Below are 24,999 nucleotides of genomic sequence, written 5' to 3'. Positions count from 1 at the left end.
GGCTTTTCTAGCGGGGTCAAATAGTCTTCTGCCTGACCCATCTTCCTATCCAGAAGACATGGTCGTATTGTTGGGCTTCTACAGTCCATGGACGCAATGGAAAAATAATTCAGAAGCATTTTTCTTAGTGAGATTTGCTCTCACCTCCTAGGATCTCAATCCATGCATCATGCGATGTATCAAAACCCAATGATAAACATATATACATGGTCATACATTGTTCGAAGTATCCCTAATATTATCAAAATATCCTCGATATTATCTGTTTCTCCAGCCTTATCTTAGCTCTTTAGCTTCTTTTATGCATGTATTATAGTTTTTGTTTTCTTATGTTTTCTCCTTTTTTGTATTCTTCGGCCTCTGACCTTAATAAATAACCTTACTGTTATTTAAGCGTCTATATTGAGAATCTTATCTGAGAGTGCCTTTTTTGTAAAAAGTTTGGACGTCCCCACCCTATCCGATATACATGTTATGAATGAAAGAGATTTCTCTCATTTTGCTTTGGGATTGAGCAAAATTTCTTCCTGTGATTGGATTAGTGGTGCAAAACCACGGGGAGCGATTTCCTAGTTACCTTTTCTTCTTTTCTCTCTCCTCAACAAGGTATCATCTTCTCCGATCTTCTTCTTTTCTTCCTTCTTCATCTCTTCCTTTATTTTCTTTTCTTCTTTGTTACCATCCAAAACGTCAATCGACCCATCCCAAGCCCAAACCGACCACAACCGACCTTCCTTTGCTATCTGTGCGGATGCACATATGTATGGTTGTCTCTACGAATGGCCTTGTACAATGGCCCCATTGTTTTCTCACGAGTGCTCTTCCCTTCCCTTAGCTTCTTTCTTCGAAACTCCTAAACTAATTTCACCAAACCTTAACCCTAACTCCCAAATTCCAAAATCCTCAATTTTTCCAAACCCAAATCTCCAAAATCTGAAAATCCCTTAACCAAATCATAAATCTCTAATTCTCATAACCTGAAACCCATATTCTCAATTCTAGAAACCCTAAATCCTAAATCCCTTAAATCCAAAATTTGAAATCCTAACATGAAACCTCCAAAAACCTCAACCCTAATGTTCCAAACCATAATTCCTCTAAGCCTAGATACCCCAAACCTATTTCCCACATTGCTTAGCCTTTAAACAGCCCTGACACGTCAAAACTCTTACAAGACACGTGATTTCCATTGAATTCAGATTTAACCCTATACTATGATGGGGATTCTATCTCCCAGAGGTTTCGGTTAATTAGTAATTTATGAGATTTTTAGGCTTGGATTTGGACATGTCAATATGAAATTTATGAATTTATGGGAAATTAGCTTTATTTTATTGTTCCATTGCTCTAGTTAATTTGTCTTTTAATTTCATGGTATCATATTAAGTTAGATCATTTTGTCCTGCATCATATGTGCTGGAATGCCTGTTTGGTAAAACTGTATGAAAAATAAAAATAAAAATTATGACCACTAAAATTTAGTATTGAATCCAAAAATTTTAGCTTGGTAAAAATGTTTGAAATTTGGCAATTTTACCTAATGGGCCCATGCATGGACTGAGTGGATTTCTCACTTGAAATAAATGGAAGTGAATGGCGTCCTTCCCTGCTGGACGGACCTAGTCCATGCAGGGTCAGAATTGTCCACTTTGATGTATAAGTTTTATCCACACAATCTCTCCATTTTTTTTCATATCATTTTAGGGTATGAGCTAAAAAATATGCAGATCCAAGGCCCAAGAGGTCCAAACTTTTGGAAGCAAAGGTGTTAATGATGCCCACCCTTAAAACCTCCTTAAGGCCTACCGTGATGTTTATTTGCCACCCAACCTGTTCATAAGGTGACATAGACCTGGATGAAGGGAAAACACAAATATCTGCTTGTAAAACTTCAACAGCTCTCAAGAAGTTTTCAATGGTGAGCGTTCATCCTCACTATATGGTCCACTTGAGCCTTGGTTCTACCTCATTTTTGGGCTCATACCTTAAAATCATCCAGAAAAATGGATGGACGATGTGGATAAAACCCTTACATGACAGTGGGCAATAAGGAGGTTGACCTGAAACTGAACCCGACTTGAATCCAAACAGTTCATAGTACAACTTCATAGCTCCAGGGGGCTTGCTGTTTGTGGAACACCCACATGGGTTTTGAATTTGCAGAAGTGAGCCCACGGTTTTTCTCAAACCTGTTATGAAATAGATGGTTGAGAGCTAACAACAAAGAGTCATATTCAAAAAAAAGAAAGGAGAAACATCTAATGGTTAGGATTAGTGTTTGTAATATTGGTATCGCGTTACGTATCGCACCCTTGGGATACAGATATGTATCGGTTATCGCATGGGATATATCGGTTGTATCGTGTAATGTATCGTTGTTGTTGGAGACATGGGGAAACATTGGAAATTGGTCAATTTTTTCAATGAAATTTCAGTGATTGTTAAAAAAAGACATCAATACACACTTACAAATCAAAACATTACAAAAAACAAGTGCACATGATAGGTTTTCTTTGTATGAGGTCCAAATCTATGCAATGTCTAACTAAATTGATGCAAGTAAATTAAAAGTCTATCCCTTTAATTTATAAATGTAAGAAGACATGTGGAAACACAAGCAATACATTCAAAAGCAAAAGAAGAATCGCTAGATTAGGTTACATACATGTTTGATTTTGATTGTTTTTCAATTTTTCGCAACTCGGTCCTTCTTCAAATCTCAAAATTGAAGCTACCAATCCATGATTTAGGGTTTAGGGTTTAGAGATACAAAACATGAAAAATCATGGATTTGTAACAATTCGACACTGATTTAACATGATTTATAGAAAAAAAGATCGAAAAAAAATGCTCACCGGATCGAACACGAGGGATATATCCCACTACTTGTGCGTTTCGTATAGCACAGGCGGGATACAAGATATATCGCGGGATATATCGGTTGATATCGTCGATATTTAAAACACTGGTTAGGATCTTCTAGTCTACCTAACTTTTGGTGGATGTGCCATCAGTGGCATGTCATTTCAACCTTTAGGGTAATTGAGCCACGGGCTCCACACATGTGGGCTATGGATTGCTTGATTAGATACGAGTGGTGGGCCCCCCAAAGGAAGAGTGCGAATTGGTTGTGTTGAAGGCACATGGAATTTCTGTATCGTAGCTTCTCATTGATACACGTCAATTGCCGATGACACTACCTCACAAAACACGCAAATTTTCTCTCCCTGATAAGATTGCGTAATACGCAACACAACTTTTAACGTGTGGAACTTCTCTTGTCCCACCATGATTTATGTGTTAGATCCATACTGTCCATCCATTTTTTTCATATCATTTTAGGGCATGAGCCTCCATCCATTTTGTCTGATCATTTAAGGGATGAGCCCAAAAATGAGATAGATCATCCAAAGCCCTGTGGGTCCACTTGAGCTTTGGATCTGCCCCATTTTTTAGCTCATGCCCTATAATGATTTGGCAAAATGGATGAATAGTGTGGTTATAAAACTTTCATCATGGTGGTGCCCATAGATTTGCCACATCAAAGCTTTCATTGGAGTCACTTGAAAAAGGCGAAGTTGTCATTTAATAAATATTTTAAGGATATTTTAGTCAAAATAAGCAAAAACATTTAACGCAAATCACTTGCCGCTCTTGGCGCATACACCACTCCTGAATTAGTTCTGTGAATAATTTCCATTAAGGACTTTTTAAACTGTGTTATACAAACAAACATGTAAACAAATAGCCCCTTACCACGGCCCAATTGACTACTACACCTACCAGCGTGTAACTCTCACAAAATACACACGGATGGACATACTAGATAGGCAAAGTTGCGTCCCTCGGAAGTAGTAGTCATTATGAATGTTGAAATGTGGGTGTCACACATACGCTCCACTAAAAACGTCTGTATAAATATGTCGAAAATCCTTTTCGTTGGCATACTGCAGGCCGCATCTCTTCAAATCACGGAACAATGATAGGCATTGATGGCAATAAATGCGTATGTTGTATCTCTTCAAATCACACTATGTGAGTTCTTTCCAGTCGAGCAAGCCCTAAATCGGTGTTGAGGTGAGTTTCTGTTGAGCAAGAACTAGGGCTATGGCAATTAGGTATGCTGCCCAATGGGGATTTTGAAAATTCCCGAAGGCATGCATGGATCCTGATTCATTCGATGAGCAAAGGATATCCATGCACTTTATCTCTTCCTACTTGGCATAATGGGCATCCATTCTGTGTACCTAGTGCTGAATGCACACGTGCATGTCACATGCAACTGTTGAAATTTTGTGCAGGATCCAAGTCGTTCAACACGTGGACCTCATTTTTAACATGCATTGGACCCAAAATCAAGTGAGGTTGTTGGAGATCCTATGGACATTAATCTCACACATGTATAGAGTTGAAGTGTATGCCTGCATAGTTAGAGTGTCATCTTTCATGTAGTTCCTCTTGTAAGAACTCTATTTAGTGGGCCTTACTGATCAACGATCTGAATTGTCATTCAGTTGGACTGGATGATTGAGTAGACCAGTGGGCCCCACTTCAGGTAATGTGCTGCGTAGTTTATCTATGCACCTTTGTGTACTAGGACTGGAATGCTATAGCTATCTAACGCAAACAACAATTTGAGTTGCACTAGGATGCTACAATGTGGAGCGTGGGAGAGAGAGTTGTGATGGGTTTTAAACTCTCTCTCCACAGATTCTATAAAAGAGAGCTGGGTCCCCGATCCTACACCACAGCAGAAATTTGAGTCTCATCTTGTGAATTGCAGAAAGGGAATGAAGGAGAGGAAGATCCTAAGCTCTACAGGTATTCTGGTATTCTTATCCGGCTTCCATAGTGGCATCTCAACTAGGTAAGCTATCCGACCCCTAATCGCCATATCCCATGCACAGACAGATCCGTGTGCCTATTCCGCATACAGATTTAGTCCCATAGTTGGTATCAGAGCCATCTGTGTATAGGTATGGTTGATCCCATACAGCGATTAGGGCTTTCGAATTTGAATTCCATATCAGATCAGTATCAGGGATTTTTGAATCCCTAAATCCAGAAATAGTATAGATTAGGGATTTCGAATCCCAAATCCCATATTGGGAATTTTAAAACTAAAACCCTAGATCCAGTTGATTAGGGAGTATTCGAAACCCTAATCCAGTTAATTAGAGAATTCCATATCAGCCCCAAATCCAGAAAATAAATTAGGGATTCTGAATCTCGTACAGATTCGAATTAGGGATTTCAAATCTCAAATTTGAATATTGGGGATCCAGATCTCAAAACCCCAAATCAAGGAAATTAGGATTTTTCGAAACCCTAAAATCTGGCTAATTAGGGATTCCAATCCCAAATCGGTGAAATTAGGGATTTTAATCCCAAATCAAAGACCAAATCCATATTGGGGACTTCAATCCCATAAGAACTTCACCATGACTTACCTACGATTTGTGAGTGCCGTCAGCCATCTGGAATTGCAGACGAAGACAATGGCATGCAATCTTCCTCTTGACCATGATTTGAAGCCATTGCCAGTGTCTTCGTTACTGGAGACCATATCCATCTTCCCGGTGACGTTGACGACATCCACCTCAGCTCGTCAAATCTGCCAAAAATCCTGTAGATGAGATGATCTTGATCTCTTCTCGTTGCATCAGGGAACAGGGAGAGCGGATTCTCTCTCTCTCTCTCTCTCTCGCTATCTCTCTCTCTCCCTTTTCGCTTATAGATAGGGATTTCAGGATTTTTCCAGAGATTGCGTCTAGGGCATTCTGCCCTAATTGAGACAAGGATATTCGGATTTTCCTCCCTTTATTCCATCAGGTTTGCAGGACCTGATTGCTGTTAATCCGGATCTGCTTGTAGACCCGCATACGGGATCCATTTATATCCAATATTGTTGGACTTTCACCGTTTTGAGCCCATTAGTCATATCCTAGGCCATTCGACATTATTTTCAATACCTCCAGTAGGACCCAACAGTAGGCGATACACATGGATCTTGGTTGGGCCCATCTTCTGGACCATCTAGTTAACGATCAACTGATGTTATTCATGGACCTGATTGCCACACTATTTCATGTCTCAATTGGGTTTAACTTAAGAACTATTTCCTTAATCTGGTCCATATATTCAGTTCTCAATAAGCATGCAATCTGGTTCATTCAATTGATAATTAACATAGAATATGCACTTTCAATCATGTGGATATGACCATCCGAACTGTTTCATAGCAACTGTTTATCATGTGAATGTTGTAGACCAGTATTGTAATATCAAATAAGAGTTCTGATTCGGCCTTATTATAGGCCCATCACCCATCCTTAAGAGTTGATATAGACCATTGGAATATATGGTATGAAACCTATTCTCATGTTTAACTTTAAGGTTCATATATTTTCCAATGATCAATATCGTCCATCTTATGGACCGCATCAGACTAATTAAGATATAATTCATAGAGAGGCAGGATTATAATAGCAATCCTAAAGTCTATATTTGTAGTTTTGGATTCGGTTGTGTTAGCCACCATAGTGACCTCAATCGATGATTACAAGTACAGACTTGTAACATTGGGATCAGGAGGATTGCATACAGTTGCGTTCACGTTTTCATGAGTCCGGTAACGAAAATACAGACGATTACCATTTGGCAGACACGTAAACGGGTGAAGTAAATGGTGTTGGTAATGTAAAGTTGAAAGACTCATCTCACCCACAGGTGTTGAGTATCTCAGATTTACATTACTTACATCACTTAGCTTCATGTTCAGGAGGATCATTAACATGTTGTCATTACCACCCACAGGAGGAATGATGATGACGTAACAAATTCTCACTAGGATGAGATGGTTGGGCCCATCGTCATCCTGGATGATTCAGTTGATGCCTCCCTTAGCAAGTGAATTGATTAATTTTGCCTGATATTTGTTTACATTCACTAAATTTCTTTGTGAAATTATGAACTAATGTGAGTAAAAATGCATCTCTTTTATTTCAATCTCAATTCCAACTAATCAGAATCAAGTCTCTGCCCTTAATGGATCTAATTATGCTCAATGGAAGAACGCCATTGAAGTTGTACTGGGTTGTCTTCAATTAGATCTTGCCCTAATAACACCAGAACTGCCAAAGCCATCTGATAATGCCACTGAGGTTGAATATAATTGATGAGTTGCATGGTTTAGATCAAATGATACATGCCTGAAAGTCATTAAGTATTCAATTTCTGAATCGATGAAGGATGCCATGCTTGAAACAGATAAGGCCAAAGTTTTCCTGACTGAAATGGGAAAACGATTCAAGAAATATGATAAATCTGAAGTGGGCATTGTTCTAAATAAATTGACTCGCTCATCCTACGATAGAAAAGGCAACATCCGTGAATACATTGTAGAACAGATCGAAGTTATTTCTAAGATCCGTGCTCTAGGACTTGTACTCACTAATGATCAACTGGTTCATTTAATCATGAATAACCTACCTCCCCAATTCGGTATGTTCCTGGTCAACTATAACACTCTGAAGAACATGTGAACATTGGATGAACTTATCACTCAGTGCGTCCAAGAAGAAGACAGGATCAGACAAATGATAAAAGTTTAAAATCTTAATATGGTGACTTCAGGACAAGGGCATGGGCAAAGGAATAAAGGTAAAAGGAAAAGGAAACAAGGTTGTAATAAAGGATTCTCTGGTCCTCCATTTGAAAACCATGAGAATCAATCTGGAAATGGATCTAAATGCAAATGGGTTAAGGGAAACCGTGCTTCTTTTGAAAAAGGCGGGTCATCTAAAGAAAGACTGCGAAGGTTTTAAGGATTGACTCATAAAGAAAGGTAATCATTCTGTTCTTATCTGTTTTAAATCTAATCTGACTGATATGTCAGCGGATTCCTGGTGGATAGATTCAGGAACTACTATTCACATATGCACTTCTATACAGGAATTACTACAGGCTAGGCCACCAACTGATGTGGAGTGCTCAGTATACGTAGGCAATGGTATTAAAGTTGACGTGGAGGCAATAGGAGTCTATAGGCTTAAGTTGAATTCTGGTCATTTTTTAAATTTAGTAAATACATTCTGTGTGCCATCTATAAGGTGCAATTTAGTTTCAATTTCTTATTTAGATAAGTTGAGATATTCGTTCCACTTTGGAAATAAAAGTTTTAGTATTTACTTTAATTCGATTAAAGTTGGAACCAACTCTTTAGTAAACAACTTATACCAGTTAGACTTGATTGTCTCTCACGTCTATAATATTAATACCTTGCATGGAAATGTAGTGATCCAAACGAAGATTAGACTATGAGAATTCTTTCATGTCGTGGCACAGGCGGCTATGCCATATATCTCGTGAGAGATTAGACAGGCTTGTGTGAGAAGGAATTTTACATTCTCTAGACTTCTCTTATTATAAAGTATGCATTGATTGCATAAAAGGGAAACAGACTAGAACAAGAAAGAAAAGTGCAACCAGGAGTGTAGATCTAGTAGAGGTTATACATACAGATATCTGTGGACCATTCCCTATAGCCTCATGGAGTGGCTATAAATATTTCATTACCTTTATAGATGACTACTCTCGCTTCGAGTACCTATACTTTATTAGTGAGAAATCAGATGCCCTGGATGCTTTTAAAATCTATAAGGCCGAGGTTGAAAATCAACTGGATAAGAGAATTAAAGTTGTCAGATCTAACCGTGGTGGTGAATACTATGGCAGATATGATGAATCAGGATGCAATCTAGGGCCATTCTCTAAATACCTGAAGGATTGTGTCATTGTTGCTCAGTACACTATGACTGGTACTCCAGAGCAGAATGGAGTTGCTGAGAGACGTAATCGCACCCTTATAAATATGGTGCGAAGTATGGTCAGCAATTCAACATTGCCAGAATCTCTGTGGTGTGATGCGATCAAAACTGCAGTTCATATATTAAACAGGGTTCCCAGCAAAGCAGTAAGCAAAACTCCATTTGAGTTATGGAATGAGAGAAAATCAAGTCTCCAATATTTACATGTTTGGGGTTGTTCTGCTGAGGCCAAAATTTATAACCGCATGAAAAGAAGCTTGATCCTAGAACCATAAGTTGTTTCTTCATTGGATACCTAGAAAGATCAAAAGGCTATCGATTTCACTGTCCTTCCCACTCTATCAAGATTGTTGAGACTAAGAATGTCAAATTCATTGAGGACACTAAAAATCGTAGGAGCATGAACATAAAAAATTTTATATTTGAGGAACAAAGGACTATGACTCCTGTCATAGTCAATCCAGATCACGTAGACATTAATGATGCAGTCAATTCTGCAGTCACTGCAGAGCACCACGTAGAACCTCATATACAAACCACTGATGAGGAAAATCAAGATCAGACCCAACAAGCTGAACCATTAAGAAGATCTGAAAGAGAGAGAAGGCCTGTAAATCGAGACGATTATATCGTATACTTACAGGAACATGACTTTGACATAGGGGTGGAAAAGGATCCTGAATCCTTTACACAAGTCAAACAAAGTGATGATCCTTCTCGTTGGTTTGATGCCATGAAAGATGAGTTGAAATCCATGCAGGACAATAAAGTATGGGATCTTGTAGAGTTACTCATTGGAATAAGGCTGATTGGTTGTAAATAGATATTTAAAACCAAACGGGACTCCAAAGGTAATGTCGAACGATATAAAGCCAGACTTATTACCAAGGATTTTAACAAATGTGAGGGCATTGACTTTAAGGAGACTTTCTCACTAGTATCCAAGAAAGACTCATTCAGGATCATAATGGCTCTTGTTGCTCATATGGATTTAGAATTACATCAGATGGATGTAAAGACTACATTTCTCAATGGGGATCTGAATGAGAATGTGTACATATTGCAGCCTAAAGGCTTTGTAGCTATTGGTTCAAAAAATTTGGTTTGCAAACTTAAGAAGTCCATCTATGGGTTGAAACAGGCATCGCGACAGTGGTACCTTAAGTTTCATGAAGTAATTTCCTTATATGGCTTTGTAGAAACACTACAGATGAATGCATCTACATTAAAACCAGTGGGAGTAAGTTCGTTATGATGATTTTATATGTTGATGACATTCTGCTAGCTAACAGTGATACCATGATGTTAAGCGACACCAAGAAATTCTTATCTCAAAGGTTTGAAATGAAAGACCTTAGTGACGCTTCTTACATCATCGGCATTGAGATTCACCGTGATAGAACACTTGGACTGCTCAGCCTGTCACAGAGGGCCTATATTACTAGGGTACTCGAAAGGTATGACATACAAAATTGTACTTTAGGAAAGTCGCCCATTGTGAAGGGTGACAAATTTGATTTATTTTAGTGTCCAAAGAATGATTTAGCAAAGAATCGAATGAAGGAATTTTCGTTCGTATTAGTAGTAGGAAGCATCATGTATGCTCAAGTCAGTACGCGACCAGATATTGCCTTTGTCACTGGAATGTTGGGAAGATATCTATCTAATTCAGGAATGCAACATTAGATAGCTGCGAAGAAAGTATTACAGTATCTTCAGAGAACGAAAGACTTCGGACTCACATACAGAAGATCTGATTAGTTGGAGTTGATCGGATATTCAAATACAAACTTCACAGGTTGCGTTGATAGTAAGAAGTCTACTTCAGGATACATCTTCATGATGGTGGGAGGAGTTGTGTCATGAAAAAATGTGAAATAGTCTACCACAGCTTCATCCATTATGGAAGCTGAATTTATTACTTTCCATGAGGCATCTAATCAGACACTATGGTTACAGAGTTTCTTCTCAGGTTTGTGGGTATTGGAGCATATTACGAAACCATTGAGAATATTTTATGGTAATTCGACTGCTATTTCCTTCTCTAGTAACAACAAGCATTCATCAAGGTCGAGGCATATTGACATCAAGTACCTTGTTGTAAAGGAAAGAGTTTAGAATCATCAAGTGTCCGTAGAATTCATCGGCACTAAGCAAATGATTGCAGATCCGCTCACTAATGGGCTCCCTATCATGCCATTTTAGGAGCATGTAACATCCATGAGAGTCATTGATCCCACATATGTTTTCAGTTAGTGAGAGTTGAGCATATTTTGATTTTCACAAACACTTAGAGATCTCGTTTTATACAGTTTTGTTTGGATGATTTTGATATAAAGATTTATTTCTGCTTCTCTATATATATGCGCAATTTATGAGTAAGTAGAACTACAGTCGTGTCTCGTTGGAGACATGTAAAAGCTTCAGTACCTCTTAAGGATAGGCACATATCATCACACTAAAGTGTGTAATCTTTATACCACATTTTCTAGTTCATGATCTATGTCGTTAAGATTGAAAGTACTTGTGATCGCGCTTAGTCTCACTTTGCCTAAATTAAATGTTGTGACGACTACCTCGTTTCGATATTGACAGTCTTAATGGACCAGATTGAATAGCATTACTCATATTGTCTAACCATTTCATTGGTTAACCATTTGAATATTTTCTTAAAAGATCAAAACTTGTTTATAAAATTATTCTATATGACTATCATTGACGTAGCTCAATGAGGCCTAAGTGGGAGAATGTAAGAACTCTATTTAGTGGGCCTTACTGATCAACGGTTTGGATTGTCATTCAGTTGGACTGGATGATTGAGTAGACCAGTGGACCCTACTTCAGGTGATGCGCTGCACAGTCTATCTACGCAGCTTTGCGTACTAGGGCTGGAATGCTATAGCTGTCATACATAGACAGCAATTTGAGTTGCACTAGGATGCTACAATGTGGAGCATGGGAGAGAGAGAGTTGTGATGGGTTTCAAACTCTCTCTCCATAGATTCTATAAAAGAGAGCTGGGTCCCCGATCCTACACCACAACAGAAGTTCGAGTCCCATCTTATGAATTGCAGAAGGGGTGTGAAGGAGAGGAAGATCTTAAGCTCTACAGGTATTCTGGTATTCTTATCCGGCTTCCATGGCAGCATCTCAGCTAGGTAAGCTATCCAACCCCTGATCGCCATGTCCCATTCATAGACAGATCCATGGGCCTATTCCGCATACAAATTTAGTCCCATACCTATAACTGCCAAAACTCCAAAATGGTTACTTCCATAGTCCTAGGGCCTCTCAGGAGAGAGAAGCAGTTCTAACACAAAGAAAAGGGAAAAAAGTTAAAAATTGGAGAATATTGGAAAGCCCCAAGGAGAGGGCTTCCAAGTTCAAGCCCTGCCTCAAGGGATCCTTACCTTCTTTTGTCCAAGAAATGTAAGTTAGAAGAGAAGCATTCACACACAATAATGAACCTTTTTTTTCAGACCATAAGCAAGATTTTTATTACCAACCAAATGTTGAAAAGGCCAACTATAAGCTACAAGAAGCTCAAGAGCCCTGAAAAAAACGTGGGCATGTCCTACAGGATGGCACGAAATGCAAAAGTTGAAAAGCACCAACTAAGGGCTATGGTTTAAGAGCTTGGATCTCATAATCATCAAGCATTCTGGTAGAGCTGTATTTGAGCTGGTAATGGCTTTCAATCTGTTTGTCTATGGTTGATGACATGAGTTGTTTGATCCAAAATATGAGTAGCTAAATGAGAATGAAAGGGCTAGTGTTGGTGATATTGTTAGGATTTTTGTCAGATTTAGTGGATGGGTCCATTTCTGGATATTATTATCCATATGTAGTAACCATCAGAGACGCTTTTGGGATAATTTCTTGAGTGTTACCTATCTAGGTTGAAGGTATAGGTGTTATGAAATGTTACCTATCTTGGGATAACTTCTTGAGTGTTACCTTTCATCTAAGAAATGTAAGTTAGAAGAGAAGCATTCACACACAATGATGAACCTTTTTTTTGGACCACAAGCAAGAAATTTTTTTTTTTTAATAAACGAAAGATTGAAACGGCCAATTACAAGCTACAAGAAGTTCAAGAGCCCTGAAAAAAGGGTGGGCATGTCCTACAGGATAGCACGAAATGCAAAAGCTGAAGAGCACCAACTAAGGGCTATGGTTTACGAGCTTGGATCTCATAATCATCAAGCATTCTAGTAGTTGTATTTGAGCTGATAATGGCTTTCAATCTGTTTGGCTATGATTGATGACATGAGTTGTTTGACCCAAAATATGAGTAGCTGAATGAGAATAAAAGGGCTAGTGTTGCTGCTATTATTAGGATTTTTGTCAGATTTAGTTCAGATTTAGTGGATGGGTCCATTTCTGGATATTATCCATCTTTAGTAACCATCGGAGGTGCTTTTGGGATAATTTCTTGAGTGTTACCTATCTAGGTTGAAGGTATAGATGTTAGGGCTTTGATACTTGTTTGGCTTACGAGTGTATTGTCCTCTGTTGGATCTTAGCCGGCGAGGTTTTCGATCGCTCGTCTTCCATGAGGGGTCACTCCCCTCATCACAGATTCAAGGGGACTTTTGTCCGTCTTCCCTCCCCTTCCATCCCTCGGAGGATCCCCTCTGCTCTAAGGACTAGCTCGAAGAGACGGGACCAATCCCCTAAAACCCAGCCTCCCATCACCGCCAAATCGGATTTCGGTCTGTTTGTTTGGAACATCTTGTTTGACACCACCAGCAAAGATCTATGGGGTATTTTCAACAGGTATGGCCGTCTCCTAGATGTGTACATTCCAACAAGGCCTGGCATTATGAAACCTTGGGGATATGGTTTTGTGAGATTTGCTTATGAGCAAGACGCCATAAATGTGATTGCCATCCTTAATGATAGATGGGTAGATGGCAGAATCATTAATGTGAGCTGGGTGAAACACAAAAACAAGGAGGTAGGCTATGCTAATCTGAGTCCCAATCCAGCTGGGGTTCAGCTGGCTCGAGAGTCCTCTCATTTTGTCCTCGCCTCTAAGAGGGGAAACCTCTTGTATTTGGCAGCAGCAGCCTCGGACCGGAGCAGGAAGGTTCACAGAGTCATCAGTCCTAATCTCCATTCGTCAGTGGTGGATCCTAGGGCGGTGAAGCATAAACTCTAGAGACTTCAGCTGGGTTTAACCTATAATGTGGCACTGTCAGCCACATCCATACTCTAATTAATTGATGCTCTACGGGTGTCTTCATATTCGGCGGATGCTATTGAAATCTCCAAGTTAACTCCAACCAGTTTCCTCTTGGTCTTTAATTCCAAACACGAGTTCATTAAGTTCTAAGAAGATGCGATTATTCAGTCCCAAATGGGAATAGTGTCAATATCCCCTTGGTCTATGACTATGAACTCAGGTGACGAAGGAAGATGGTTAAGGTTATTTGGAATCCCCACACACGCCTGGTTAGAGGCAATGATAATTGATCTGGCCAATTATTTTGGTAAGGTTCTCCAAGTGGATGCCAATGTAAGGCTCGGCCTATTCGAGGTATTTACTAGGCCGAAGGTTAAGCTACATCCAGGGCTGGACTTAAGTCGGGTATTGGGCCTGAAGGTGTTAGACGAGGAATTCCCTGTTCATGCGGTTTTGGAGCCAATGGATTCTATACATGGCCACTTTATGCATCAGTCTACAACGAAGAGGATGGGCAACACGAAAGAATGGGTGGAAAAATCATTCTTCGGTCCCTCCCAACAGCAAGTAGGTATGTATTCAGGAGGAGAGGAGTCTGGATTAGCTGGATTAGCAAGTGAATTAGGGCAAGACAAGCAGCTAATCCCCTTTCAGCCACAGACGTCAGAAATAGAGGGCGTTCTATGATGCCTTCCATCTGTTCGTCATATTGTCCCTCTCAAAGACACACTCGGATAGAATATTTTTCCGTGCAGTCTATCTGCATTTCTCAGCCTCGCTTAAGGGAGGCCTTAGTTTCGCCTACATTAGTCTCTGACTTGGCGCCTCCCACCACCTTAGACCGCCCAACGTTATCTCTAGTCAGGTTCTCCCCTGTTCAGGAGCGCAACTCGCTGAACAGGTTGGTTGTGAGTGACACGTCAGATGGGCAGCCTCAGAAGGAGCCTCGGGTCCTTATGCCACTAGAAGTAGAAGGGGAATTGCTTCGGTTTAATTGCAGAAAGACTGTGGTGTATCGTCGTTCCAGAACAACTGATAGTTCCCCTTTTCCCTCTGTTGGGTCTGATTGCGGTAGTGATGGTCCTGTCAAAATAAGCAAGTCCAGATTAGTTGTAGATGAAATACTAGCTATATAGAGCTAGGAGGCACTGGCAGCTGAGTCTGCATTTGGTGAGCCAGCAGAAGATGGGACTTCCCATGGGGAGGCTACAATGGATTTCAGAGTTCAATAGGAGGCAACTGTTAACTACGAGCGCACTTGTCCCTTTAAAACCCCCAAGCACTTGCTACGTAGCGCTGAGCTGGAAATTGATCTATCCCCATTTTTTTCTCCAAAGGTCAGGTTGGAGAGATAAGGAGCAGAGCTTTCCCAGGTAGAACCTCCTCTCATTCGATTTGAGTCTTCGAAAATATTGGGTCTGCTCGTAGGTCCTCAGCAGCAGTCAGGAGAATGCAATGAATCACCCTCCTAGCAGGCTCCTACGCATGATCCAGGTCAGGTCTTGTTAAATACAATGATGCAATCATCTGTAGTAGCCCATAAGGAAGCCAGGAATTCCTGATCAATGCGACGTACTAAGGTTCTATACACAAGAGGAGATTGGGAATCGTGGCTAAGAAGGCTAAAGAGACGGGCGGTTAATTCAGGCTGTGTGACTGATGGATAGAGTCATCATTTGGAACGTACGTGGTATCGAGAATTGCCGCTCAGTGTTGTCTTCTAAGAGGCTCATTTAGAATTTCGACCCTGTCATTGTCGTTCTGCTTGAGCCGATGCTCTCGGATAACAAGCGAGTGGGGGTTAGATTATCGTTGGGATTTCACCAGTCTTTTTCCAACGCTGACTGTGGGGTAAATATCTGGGTCTTCTACAGGTCCCATATTTTGCCATCCCTTGTTAATTCTTCTAACCAATCCTTGTCTATTGCGTTTGCTTTGTAAAATTCTACCTTGCCTATCACGATGACCTTCATTAATGCGAGCTGTGACATGCTTCAAAGAAGAACCCTGTGGCATGATTTGGCTTCTCTTTCTTCTGCCATTCAAAGCCCCTGGGTAGTTTGTGGTGATTTTAACGCAACTATTGCAGCTGATGAAAGGCGAAGTAGAAGGGTGTTAGACAATGCGAGTTCGACTGACTTTGCGGCGGCAATAGACGGTGTGGGCTTGTAGGATGCAGGTTTTTCTAGAAATCAATTTACCTGGAGTAAAAATAGAGGCGGTGCAGCCCGTGTTTGAGCCAGTTTGGACAAGGTTTTCCTAAATGTGGCCTGGTCCTCTTCTTTCCCTGGATTTCACGTCACCCATCTTCCTCAAATTAATTCAGATCATGCTCCTCTCTTATTAGAGTGCCCCCTTCTCTCGACAACTCTAGTGAAGCCTTTCAGGTTCCTCAACATGTGGATTAGACAGAAATCCTTCCATCATGTGGTTAAATCTTCCTGGGAATCATCAGGTTCCAACCACCCAATAAACAACATTTTGGCGAATTTGAAAAGTGTTAAGCATGCATTGAAGGTGTGGGATAGAGATGTATTCGGAAAAATATTCTCCCAGCTGGCTCTTGCAAAACTTAAAGTGGAAAAATGCGAACGTCTGATTCAAGATCACTCAGACGATTTCATCACATATAGCGACCTGCAGATGAATTTGAATATAGCAATCTCGAACTTATCCCAGCTTCAACTGCTTGAGGAATCCTTTTGGAAACAAAAATCGAGAGCTTCATGGCTCAAAGCTGGTGATAAAAACACAAAGTTTTTCCATGCTATGGCGAAAGAAAAGCAACGAAAATCAATTATTCATAGTATAACTCTCAGTTATTCATAGTATAACTCTAGATTCGGGGTAGACGCTAGTTGATAATGCAGCCATTAAAAGTGCAGTGGTGAACCATTTTTCTGGATTGTTTGAGGCGGAACAGAGTCTCTTGAGTAATGACCTACTCGAGGTCATCCCATCCATAATATCCCCAGAGCAGAATGCTATGCTGATGGCCCCTCCATCAGAGTTGGAAATTCAATAGGCTATGAGGTCAATTCCAGCAGATAGCGCAACAGGCCTAGATGGTTTTTCGGCTTCCTTCTTCTCCGCCTCTTGGAGTATTGTGTGCAAAGATCTATTGAAGGCTATTTCCTTTCTCTTTCAAGGTGGCAGTCTCCCTAAAGCAGTCTCGGCATCCCTGATTTGTCTGGTCCCTAAAGCGGCCTCGCCAAAAAAATTCTTCGAATTTAGGCCGATCAGCCTTTGTAACTATCTGTACAAGCTGTTCTCTAAAGTTATTGCCTACAGGCTGAGCCCGGTCCTCCCGCTTCTTATTTCTGAAGAATAAGGGGCCTTTATTCAGGGTAGATCGATTGCGAAAAATATTTCTCTTTCTCAGGAGCTCTTCAGAGATTTGAACAGAAAGGTTCGGGCCGGGTGGTAATATAGTGCTAAAGTTGGATATGGAAAAAGCCTATGATAGGCTAGATTGGAATTTCCTTAAGCAGGTCTTGACTAGATTCAACTTATGTTCCTCGTGGATCGCACTGGTTGAGAAATGCTGGGCTAACTCATGGTTCTCGGTGCTTGTTAATGGGGAAGTTTCAGGTTTCTTCAAGTCCTCGAGAGGGTTGCGACAGGGAGATCCGATCTCCCCTAGTTTGTTCATCATTGCAATGGAAGTTCTAAGCAGAGGTCTCAAATCTTTATGCACCCTAGGTCGCTACAAGCCATTTAATCTAGGACTGGCTGCCCTATCGTCTCACATCTTCTTTATGCGGATGACACGCTGCAGTTTCTTAACGGAGGCCTAGCTTCCTTGAGGAATTTGAAGTCGTTCCTCGATGGCTATCAGCAGGGCTCGGGTCAAAAACTTAATCTTCAAAAAAGCTCGTTCATTCACTCTCCCAAGCTGGGAGAATCTAGAGTGAGAGCCATTGAGTCGATTCTTGGGATAGCTAGAGCGTCTGGGGTGTTCACATATCTGGGCGTCCCTTTTGCCATGGGCAGACTGAAGGCTTCATTATTCCGTCCGCTGATGGACAGGGTGGAAGGGCGTATCAGGGGTTGGCAGTCCAGGTGTTTATCACAGGCTGGGAGGGCGGTCTTGATCCGTCATGTTTTGAGCAGCATTCCTATTCACACCTTGGCAACTGTCCATATCCCATCCATTGTTCTGAAAGACCTTGAAAAGAGATTTGCGGCATTTTTCTGGGGCTGGAAAGATGGTAAAAGCAAATGCCACTAGAAAAGTTGGAAGGTTATTGTGTCCCCTAAAGAGGAGGGGGGTCTGGGAATTAGGAAGCTGAAGGATACCATGTCGGCGTATCGTCTTAAGATGGCCTGGGAGACCAGATTTGTGTCGGCAAAAAGTCTCTGGAGTTCCTTTATTTCTGCTAAATATGCCTGTGATTTATCTTCGCCAGAGCTGCATGGCCCTACTAATTTTGTGTTGCCTATGTGGAAGAGAATTTTTGCATCAATCCCTGCTGTGGAGTCATTCGTATAGTGGCAATTGGGGGAAGGTAACTGTAAGTTCTGGTTAGACAATTGGATTGGTCTTGGTACTCTCATCTTTTATCTTCTGCCCTTGTCCCGTCCTCCCTCCTTCAGCTGAAGACGGCTCAAGTGCTGGGTAAAAATGGCCCCCTTCCCCCTTCGCCGTCATTTAATTTTTTACCTTAATGGGTTATCAATTTTATTTTTCACCAAGGTTTCTACATTTCTAAGGGGAAAGACTTACCTATCTGGCCGTTTTCAGTGTCTGGTCAGTTTTCCCTATCATTGGCTTAGGAGAAATGTCGCTCGTCCATGCCTAATAGAAGCAGGGTGCGAGGAGTGTGGCATGGCAAACTCCCACCAAGAATCTCTATGTTCTCATGGAAGGTGTTAATGAAAGCAGTTGCAGTTGACGACGCAATCCAGTCCCGGGGAGTTAGTTTGGCGTCCAAATGTGTGTGTTGTGGTCGCCATTCTTGGCAGGGCCACTCATCTGAATCCATCTCCCATCTTTCTCTACACAACCAGCTTGCGGTGGAGGCCTGGTCCTTCTTCGGCAAGTTGTTTGGCGTCCACGTTTTGGAGACAGACTCGGTCGAGGCTAGATTGGCCCAGTGGTGGGCTGTCACTGCTTCAGACTCGGTGAAATTAGTGCTGCATAAGCTGGCCCCGTCCATCATCTTATGGTGTATCTAAAAGTGCAGGAATGCATCAGTCTTCGATGGCATTATTCCTTCGGCCACCTCTGTTATTGCCACAGGTAAATAGTGCATATCTGTCATTAATGGTGATTTGGGAGGGGTAACATCCCCGAGACTACAGGGTAGTCCAACTCTTTTTGCTAGCCCAGCGGCCAATGCTGGAGTTGCTGACAGGCGAGGCTTAGTTAATTTCTCAGCTTGTTGTTGGAGCTCACCTCATGGCCCCTACCACCCAGTACCCCAGGTGGTGAGATGGGTCAAACCGCAACCAGGATGGGTGAAACTAAATGTGGATGGTTCGTCCCTTGACAACCCGAGCATCTCAGGTGGGGGTGACATGTGTAGGGATGACAAAGGTAATTTCCATTTTGCCTTCTCCGTTGGATATGGAGAGGGATCAAATGTCAACGCGGAGCTCAGAGCAATTTTTGACGGGATGGATCTGTGTATTAGCAGAGGTTTCACGAATGTGATAGTGGAATCGGATTCACAACTAGTGGTCAATTTCCTTTCTGATTTCGCTAAACCCAACTGGAAATGGGGATATTGGATCCAGAGGATTAATCACATTAGGCGAAGTGGAAATTTTAAGTTCCAGCATATTTTCAGAGAAGGTAATGCCGTGGCCGACCAGATGGCTCGTATGGAGCAAGGATGTGCGCTCATTCTGTGTCAGGGAAGCCTCCCAGCTAAGGTTAGAGGCCTGTTAGTCCTAGATAAGGTGGGGCTCGGCTCCATTAGGGTAGATTCGAGATTCCAGAGGGGTGGAGACTAAGTTTCTAGTCTTTCTTCTTTCTCGTTTTTTTTTTTGTATAGAGCTTTGTTTTTTTCCTGATCTCACGATAGGCGTCCCTCGGATCCTTTTTCTCCCAGGAGACCCCCGAATGTAATTGGCTGATTCATATATGAAAAACTCTTTTTTTGGGAGAAAAAAAGTATTGTCCCCTGTTGGGAGTGGCGAGAGAAATGGATGAATTCTTATAAGGAGGTGGCCATTTAGAAACGACATAATGCAAGTTGGAGTTGGGCCCCACGAAGTGGTTGGAGGAATTGTAGAATTTCCATAGGTTATTTTGCGGGTATATTTTGGTTGTTGAGTTTATGTGGGTTTTGAGGGAATCAGCTGAAATTAGTAATTCCTGAAAATAGAACTCCCAATTTCAATATGTTGATGTTATAGCTATGCATAAGAAAAAAATTCCCGCAACTTGCATTTTTGAAGTGCAAAGGGTAGCGTCCAAACACCCCCTTCTGCTGTAAACTCTCTTTGGTCAACCTGATCTATTATTCAATCTACATCATCATCCTCCAGCTTTGCAACCTCTAGTCATTTGTCATATCTTCCCATGTGTATGCATCAATGGGAGACGAGTTTGTAGCGTAAGTAACAACCTCGCCCAATAAGTGTCCCGACACATGGATATTGGCCTAAAAATGTTTTTTTTTTTTTTTTTGGTAGAACCAAATATTTGAGGTCCCCTTCCTCATTTATCTTATGTAAATGTAACAGCTCCCATCAGAGTGCAGTCATTTATATGCTTGAGAATGATATTAACTTCGTCTATAGTTTATTTCAACAACATGTGATAATATGGAGGCAATAGTGGACACAAGAAATTCACTGATCCAGGTCAAGCTTCAATGCCTATTTATGGCTTTAAAATCAATCTTTGTGGTGCATCTAGGTCCCTGGTTGCACTTGTTTGTCAAAAAAAAGTTCAGATTGGGTCCCACTTGATCATACTGTGATTGTGTTCCTAGTTAACTCATTGGGTTTGCAACAATCGCAGGAAGTACCGGAAATACCGGGTGTTCGCCCATGCATATGTATTGTAAGCACCACAAGTCCATATGGTTGTGCATAAATCACATAATAGGGTTATAAAAAGTGATTTAGAGTCCTTTAATTAGCAGTTCAGTTTCCTATTTACATTGGTATGCCATGTTTACATTTTCTATTGGTTTTAGGTACTCGACATGTCATAGGATTGAAGAATGGTAATGACTCCAGATCTAATGTCATTTAGTAGGGTTTTGTGTGTGTGTGTGTGTGGGTGGGGAAGTGTGTTTCTGTGCACGGTCGACCCCGACTGTTTTCAATTGTGATGGCATTCAATCTCCACTATTTTCTATCATGTGGCCCACTTGAGCTTCTTATTTCCATGTCAATTTAGAGACAGCATTTTCATCAATAGAGAAAGGGCCAGTTTCATCAACTGGTGGAGGATCTGAAGTGGAGGAGGTGGGCCACCATCTTCCAATTGAGAATCTCAATTTGCATGAAGGGGGAGGAGACGGTAGTGATTTAGAAGGTATGTTATTCCACTAATCAAGAGTCTTGATTTTCCTGAAGGGGCAGAAGGAAATGGTAATGTACTGGAGGGTATGTTACTCCATCGATTCAAAGATAAATGGTCGCCATCATGTTCTGGTGAAGGATTCCAAGTGGAGAAGGTGGGCCACCATCTACCTAGCAAGGAGCCCGGTTTACATACATATGGGGGTACAGGAGATGTTAATGGATGAGAAATGTGACAAGGTGGGTCATCATCTGCAGATCGAAGAACTTGGGTCGCAAGGAGAAATCACAAACCGTGAAGTAAAGCAGAATCGACAGAATGGACCGTGAAGTGAAACAAATTGACCGTGAAATGCGTGGAAATGACCGCAAAGTGAAGTGAATTGACCGTGAAATGCATGGAAATGACTGTGAATCAACACGGAATCGCCGGGAATGACCATGAAATGCATGGAAATGACTTTGAAGTGAAGCGAATTGACTGTGAAATGCATGGAAATGACCGTGAAGTGAAGGGAATTGACCATGAAATGTGTGGAAATGAGCATGAATCAACACGAAATTGTTGGGAATGACCGTGAAATGCATGGAAATGATCGTGAAGTGAAGGGAATTGACCGTGAAATGCGTGAAAATGACCGTGAATCAACACGAAATCGCCGGGAATGACCGTGAAATGCATGGAAATGACCGTGAAGTGAAGCGAATTGACCGTGAAATGCATGGAAATGACCGTGAAGTGAAGGAAATTGACCGGTGAATTCATGGAAATGACCGTGAATCAACACGGAATCGCCGGGAATGACCGTGAAATGCATGGAAATGACCGTGAAATGAGGCAAATTCACCGTGAAATGCATGAAAATGACCGAGAAGCGAAGGAAATTGACCGTGAAATGTGTGGAAATGACCGTGAATCAACACGAAATCATTTGGAATGACCGTGAAATGTATGGAAATGACCGTGAAGTGAAGCGAAGCGAATTGACAGTGAAATACGTGGAAATGACCGTGAAGTGAAGGGAATTGACCGTGAAATGCATGGAAATGACTGTGAATCAACACGGAATCGCTGGGAATGACAGTGAAATGCATGGAAATGATCGCGAAGTGAAGCGAATTGACCGTGAAATGCGTGGAAATGACCGTGAATTGAAGCGAATTGACCGTGAAATGCATGGAAATGACTGTGAAGTGACCATGATATGACCGTGAAATGCATTCAATTGACCGTGAAGGGAATTGACCATGAAATGCATTGAATTGACCGTGAACTGAATGTCTTATTGGAAATTTGAATCGTAGTAGTAAGAAATTCACAATTTTAAAGACCGCATCGTATGTATTACATTCACAGTCGTATTACAAAAAATATATAACATTCATCACAGTCATATTACAAAAAATATATAACATTTATCACAGTCGTATTACAAAAAAAGTATAACATTTACAGTTGTATTACAAAAAAATGTATAACATTCACAGTCTTATTGCAAAAAATGCACAAAAAATTACATTATTTCAGATGTATTGGAAATTTACAACTCCGATGATTATAGCCCGTTTGTTTGCAACGTCCACATTTTTTGGTTATTCGCTCCTCTCCACGGAAAGGGATCCGTGCCTTCTTCAGTCTTCCAACTGCCCTCCTCTGTAGCAGTGGCTTCATACTCGCACACAATTCCTTGAATGCTAATAAAATTTCCCATTGGCTCTTGTCTTGTACTGGGTACACGGAATCTTCATACGTGATCTGGTAATTCATCATCGTGTACAACGGAGAGCAGTATGAATAATGAGGAAGGTTGTAGTTTATATATGCTGAAAGAACATGAAAATAAGGCAATCCTAGTACTTCAAACTCGCGGCATGTACATGAAAGCTCATTGAGCTTGACAATATCATTGTACTCTCCTATAATATAGTATTCATCCTGAGAAATTGCATGGCAACGAACATCTCGTGCCTTCGGTATGAGATCTTTTAATTATTTCTCGACCCACGGTGTCAACGGTCCAACAAATGATGATGTTAACTCTCTTCGCTTATAGAATATCTCTTGAATTTTCAATCTGAACGTCTTTATCAGCATAGTCACGGGATATTCTCGTGCTTCTTTGAATAGAGCATTAACACATTCAGTTATGTTTGTAGTGACTAAATTGAATCTTTTTCCTAAGAAGTGCGATGATGCCCACTTTTCATACCCTATTTCCCTCAACCATGCATGTACCGGGGGATTGGTATGTTCGATATCATGCATTAGCTTTTCGAACTCAAACCTCCTACAAGTCTTTACAGCTTGCCAGTAGTATATTTCTAACGACTTATCTTTGAACGTATCCCCCAAGTTTCGGTATATATGGTAGGCGTAGTAGCCATGGATTGCTGCTCAGAAGATCTGGGGAACTTCTTTCATTAGATCTTTATGCCGGTCTGATATGATCACAAGACCAGGTAGATCGCCTAACGAACGACTAAGGTAGGTAAGAAACCAATTCCAACTGCTGTTGTTCTCTGATTCTCCGATACCAAAAGTGACTGGAAAGATATGATTGTCGCCATCCAAAGCCTTACCAACGAACAAAACACCCTTGTATTTACTTTTCAGATGCGTCCCATCAACGGCCTAGACCCTTCGCAGATATGTTCGAAAACTTCTGATGCACTGTCCGAGCGCAACAAAACATCTCTCGAACCTCCCAGTTTGTTGATCCGCAAGCAGGACGGTTAGTGTCCCTGGGTTCGCCATCCTCAACTCATGCAAGTACATCGGGAGTTCTTTGTAAGTCTTCATAAGACCCTATTACGTGATTGATTGTAATTTCTTTTGCGCGCCATGCCTTCTTATAGCTAATAAAAATGTTATACTTTTCTTGCATTGCCAATATAATGTCCTTCAGCCTTAATCCCAGCCGTTGCTCAATGCGATTGACAGCCAGTTCACTAGCTAGCTTACTACTTGCTTGCCGATGATCACTCTTCATGTATGACATTCCACATGTATGTGTGGATGTGTAAGTCTTAATCTTGAAAATTCCTGCATCATTCACCCTAGATGCATGTACCCTCCAATCACACTTATCTTACATACACGCCACGGTGAATTTCTTGGATGTGGAATGCAGGACCTTGTATTGAAAGTTGTTGCGAATTACAAATTAGCTCAACACTTATTTACACTGGCTCTTATCCTTAAACGTTTGGCCAACGGTTATATCAATCAGGTCATCAAGTGGATGTGAATACAATGACAGGTCTGCATTGGGGAAACCAGTATCCTCGAAAGGCACAATGGGAAAGCCGGTGGTGAAGTCCGATGTTCGAGCCTGCTCGGGTAATGGAATGTCGCTTCCACTTACGTTGATGGCGGTGGATGTTGAGGCCAAATCTACTCTTGTAAATGAAGGCAATGTCGTATATTCACTTATGAGATTCATGTCAACCGATGCCCTCACTTGACTTGTAATGAAATTTGATGTCTGAGCCGGCTCGGGT

General features: G+C 41.2%; 1 protein-coding gene across 1 annotated transcript; it reads left to right on the top strand.

Annotated features, from left to right (window-relative positions):
- The first annotated feature begins 13,383 nt into the window (after nucleotides 1-13,383).
- On the top strand, nucleotides 13,384-13,992 carry LOC131228827 (uncharacterized). Its single transcript, XM_058224683.1, has one exon. It carries the CDS (start codon nucleotides 13,384-13,386, stop codon nucleotides 13,990-13,992), a length of 609 nt encoding a protein of 202 aa, XP_058080666.1.
- Nucleotides 13,993-24,999: the final 11,007 nt, after the last annotated feature.

This window comes from Magnolia sinica, chromosome 16 (assembly GCF_029962835.1).
Source record: "Magnolia sinica isolate HGM2019 chromosome 16, MsV1, whole genome shotgun sequence".
Taxonomy (NCBI): Eukaryota; Viridiplantae; Streptophyta; class Magnoliopsida; order Magnoliales; family Magnoliaceae; genus Magnolia; species Magnolia sinica.
Note: the sequence above shows the minus strand (reverse complement) of the source record. Positions and strands in the feature narration are given on the sequence as shown.

What these genes read in the sequence shown, in the direction of transcription:
- LOC131228827 (XM_058224683.1), top strand. Translation starts at nt 13,384, where the DNA reads ATGAGGGGTCACTCCCCTCATCACAGATTCAAGGGGACTTTTGTCCGT.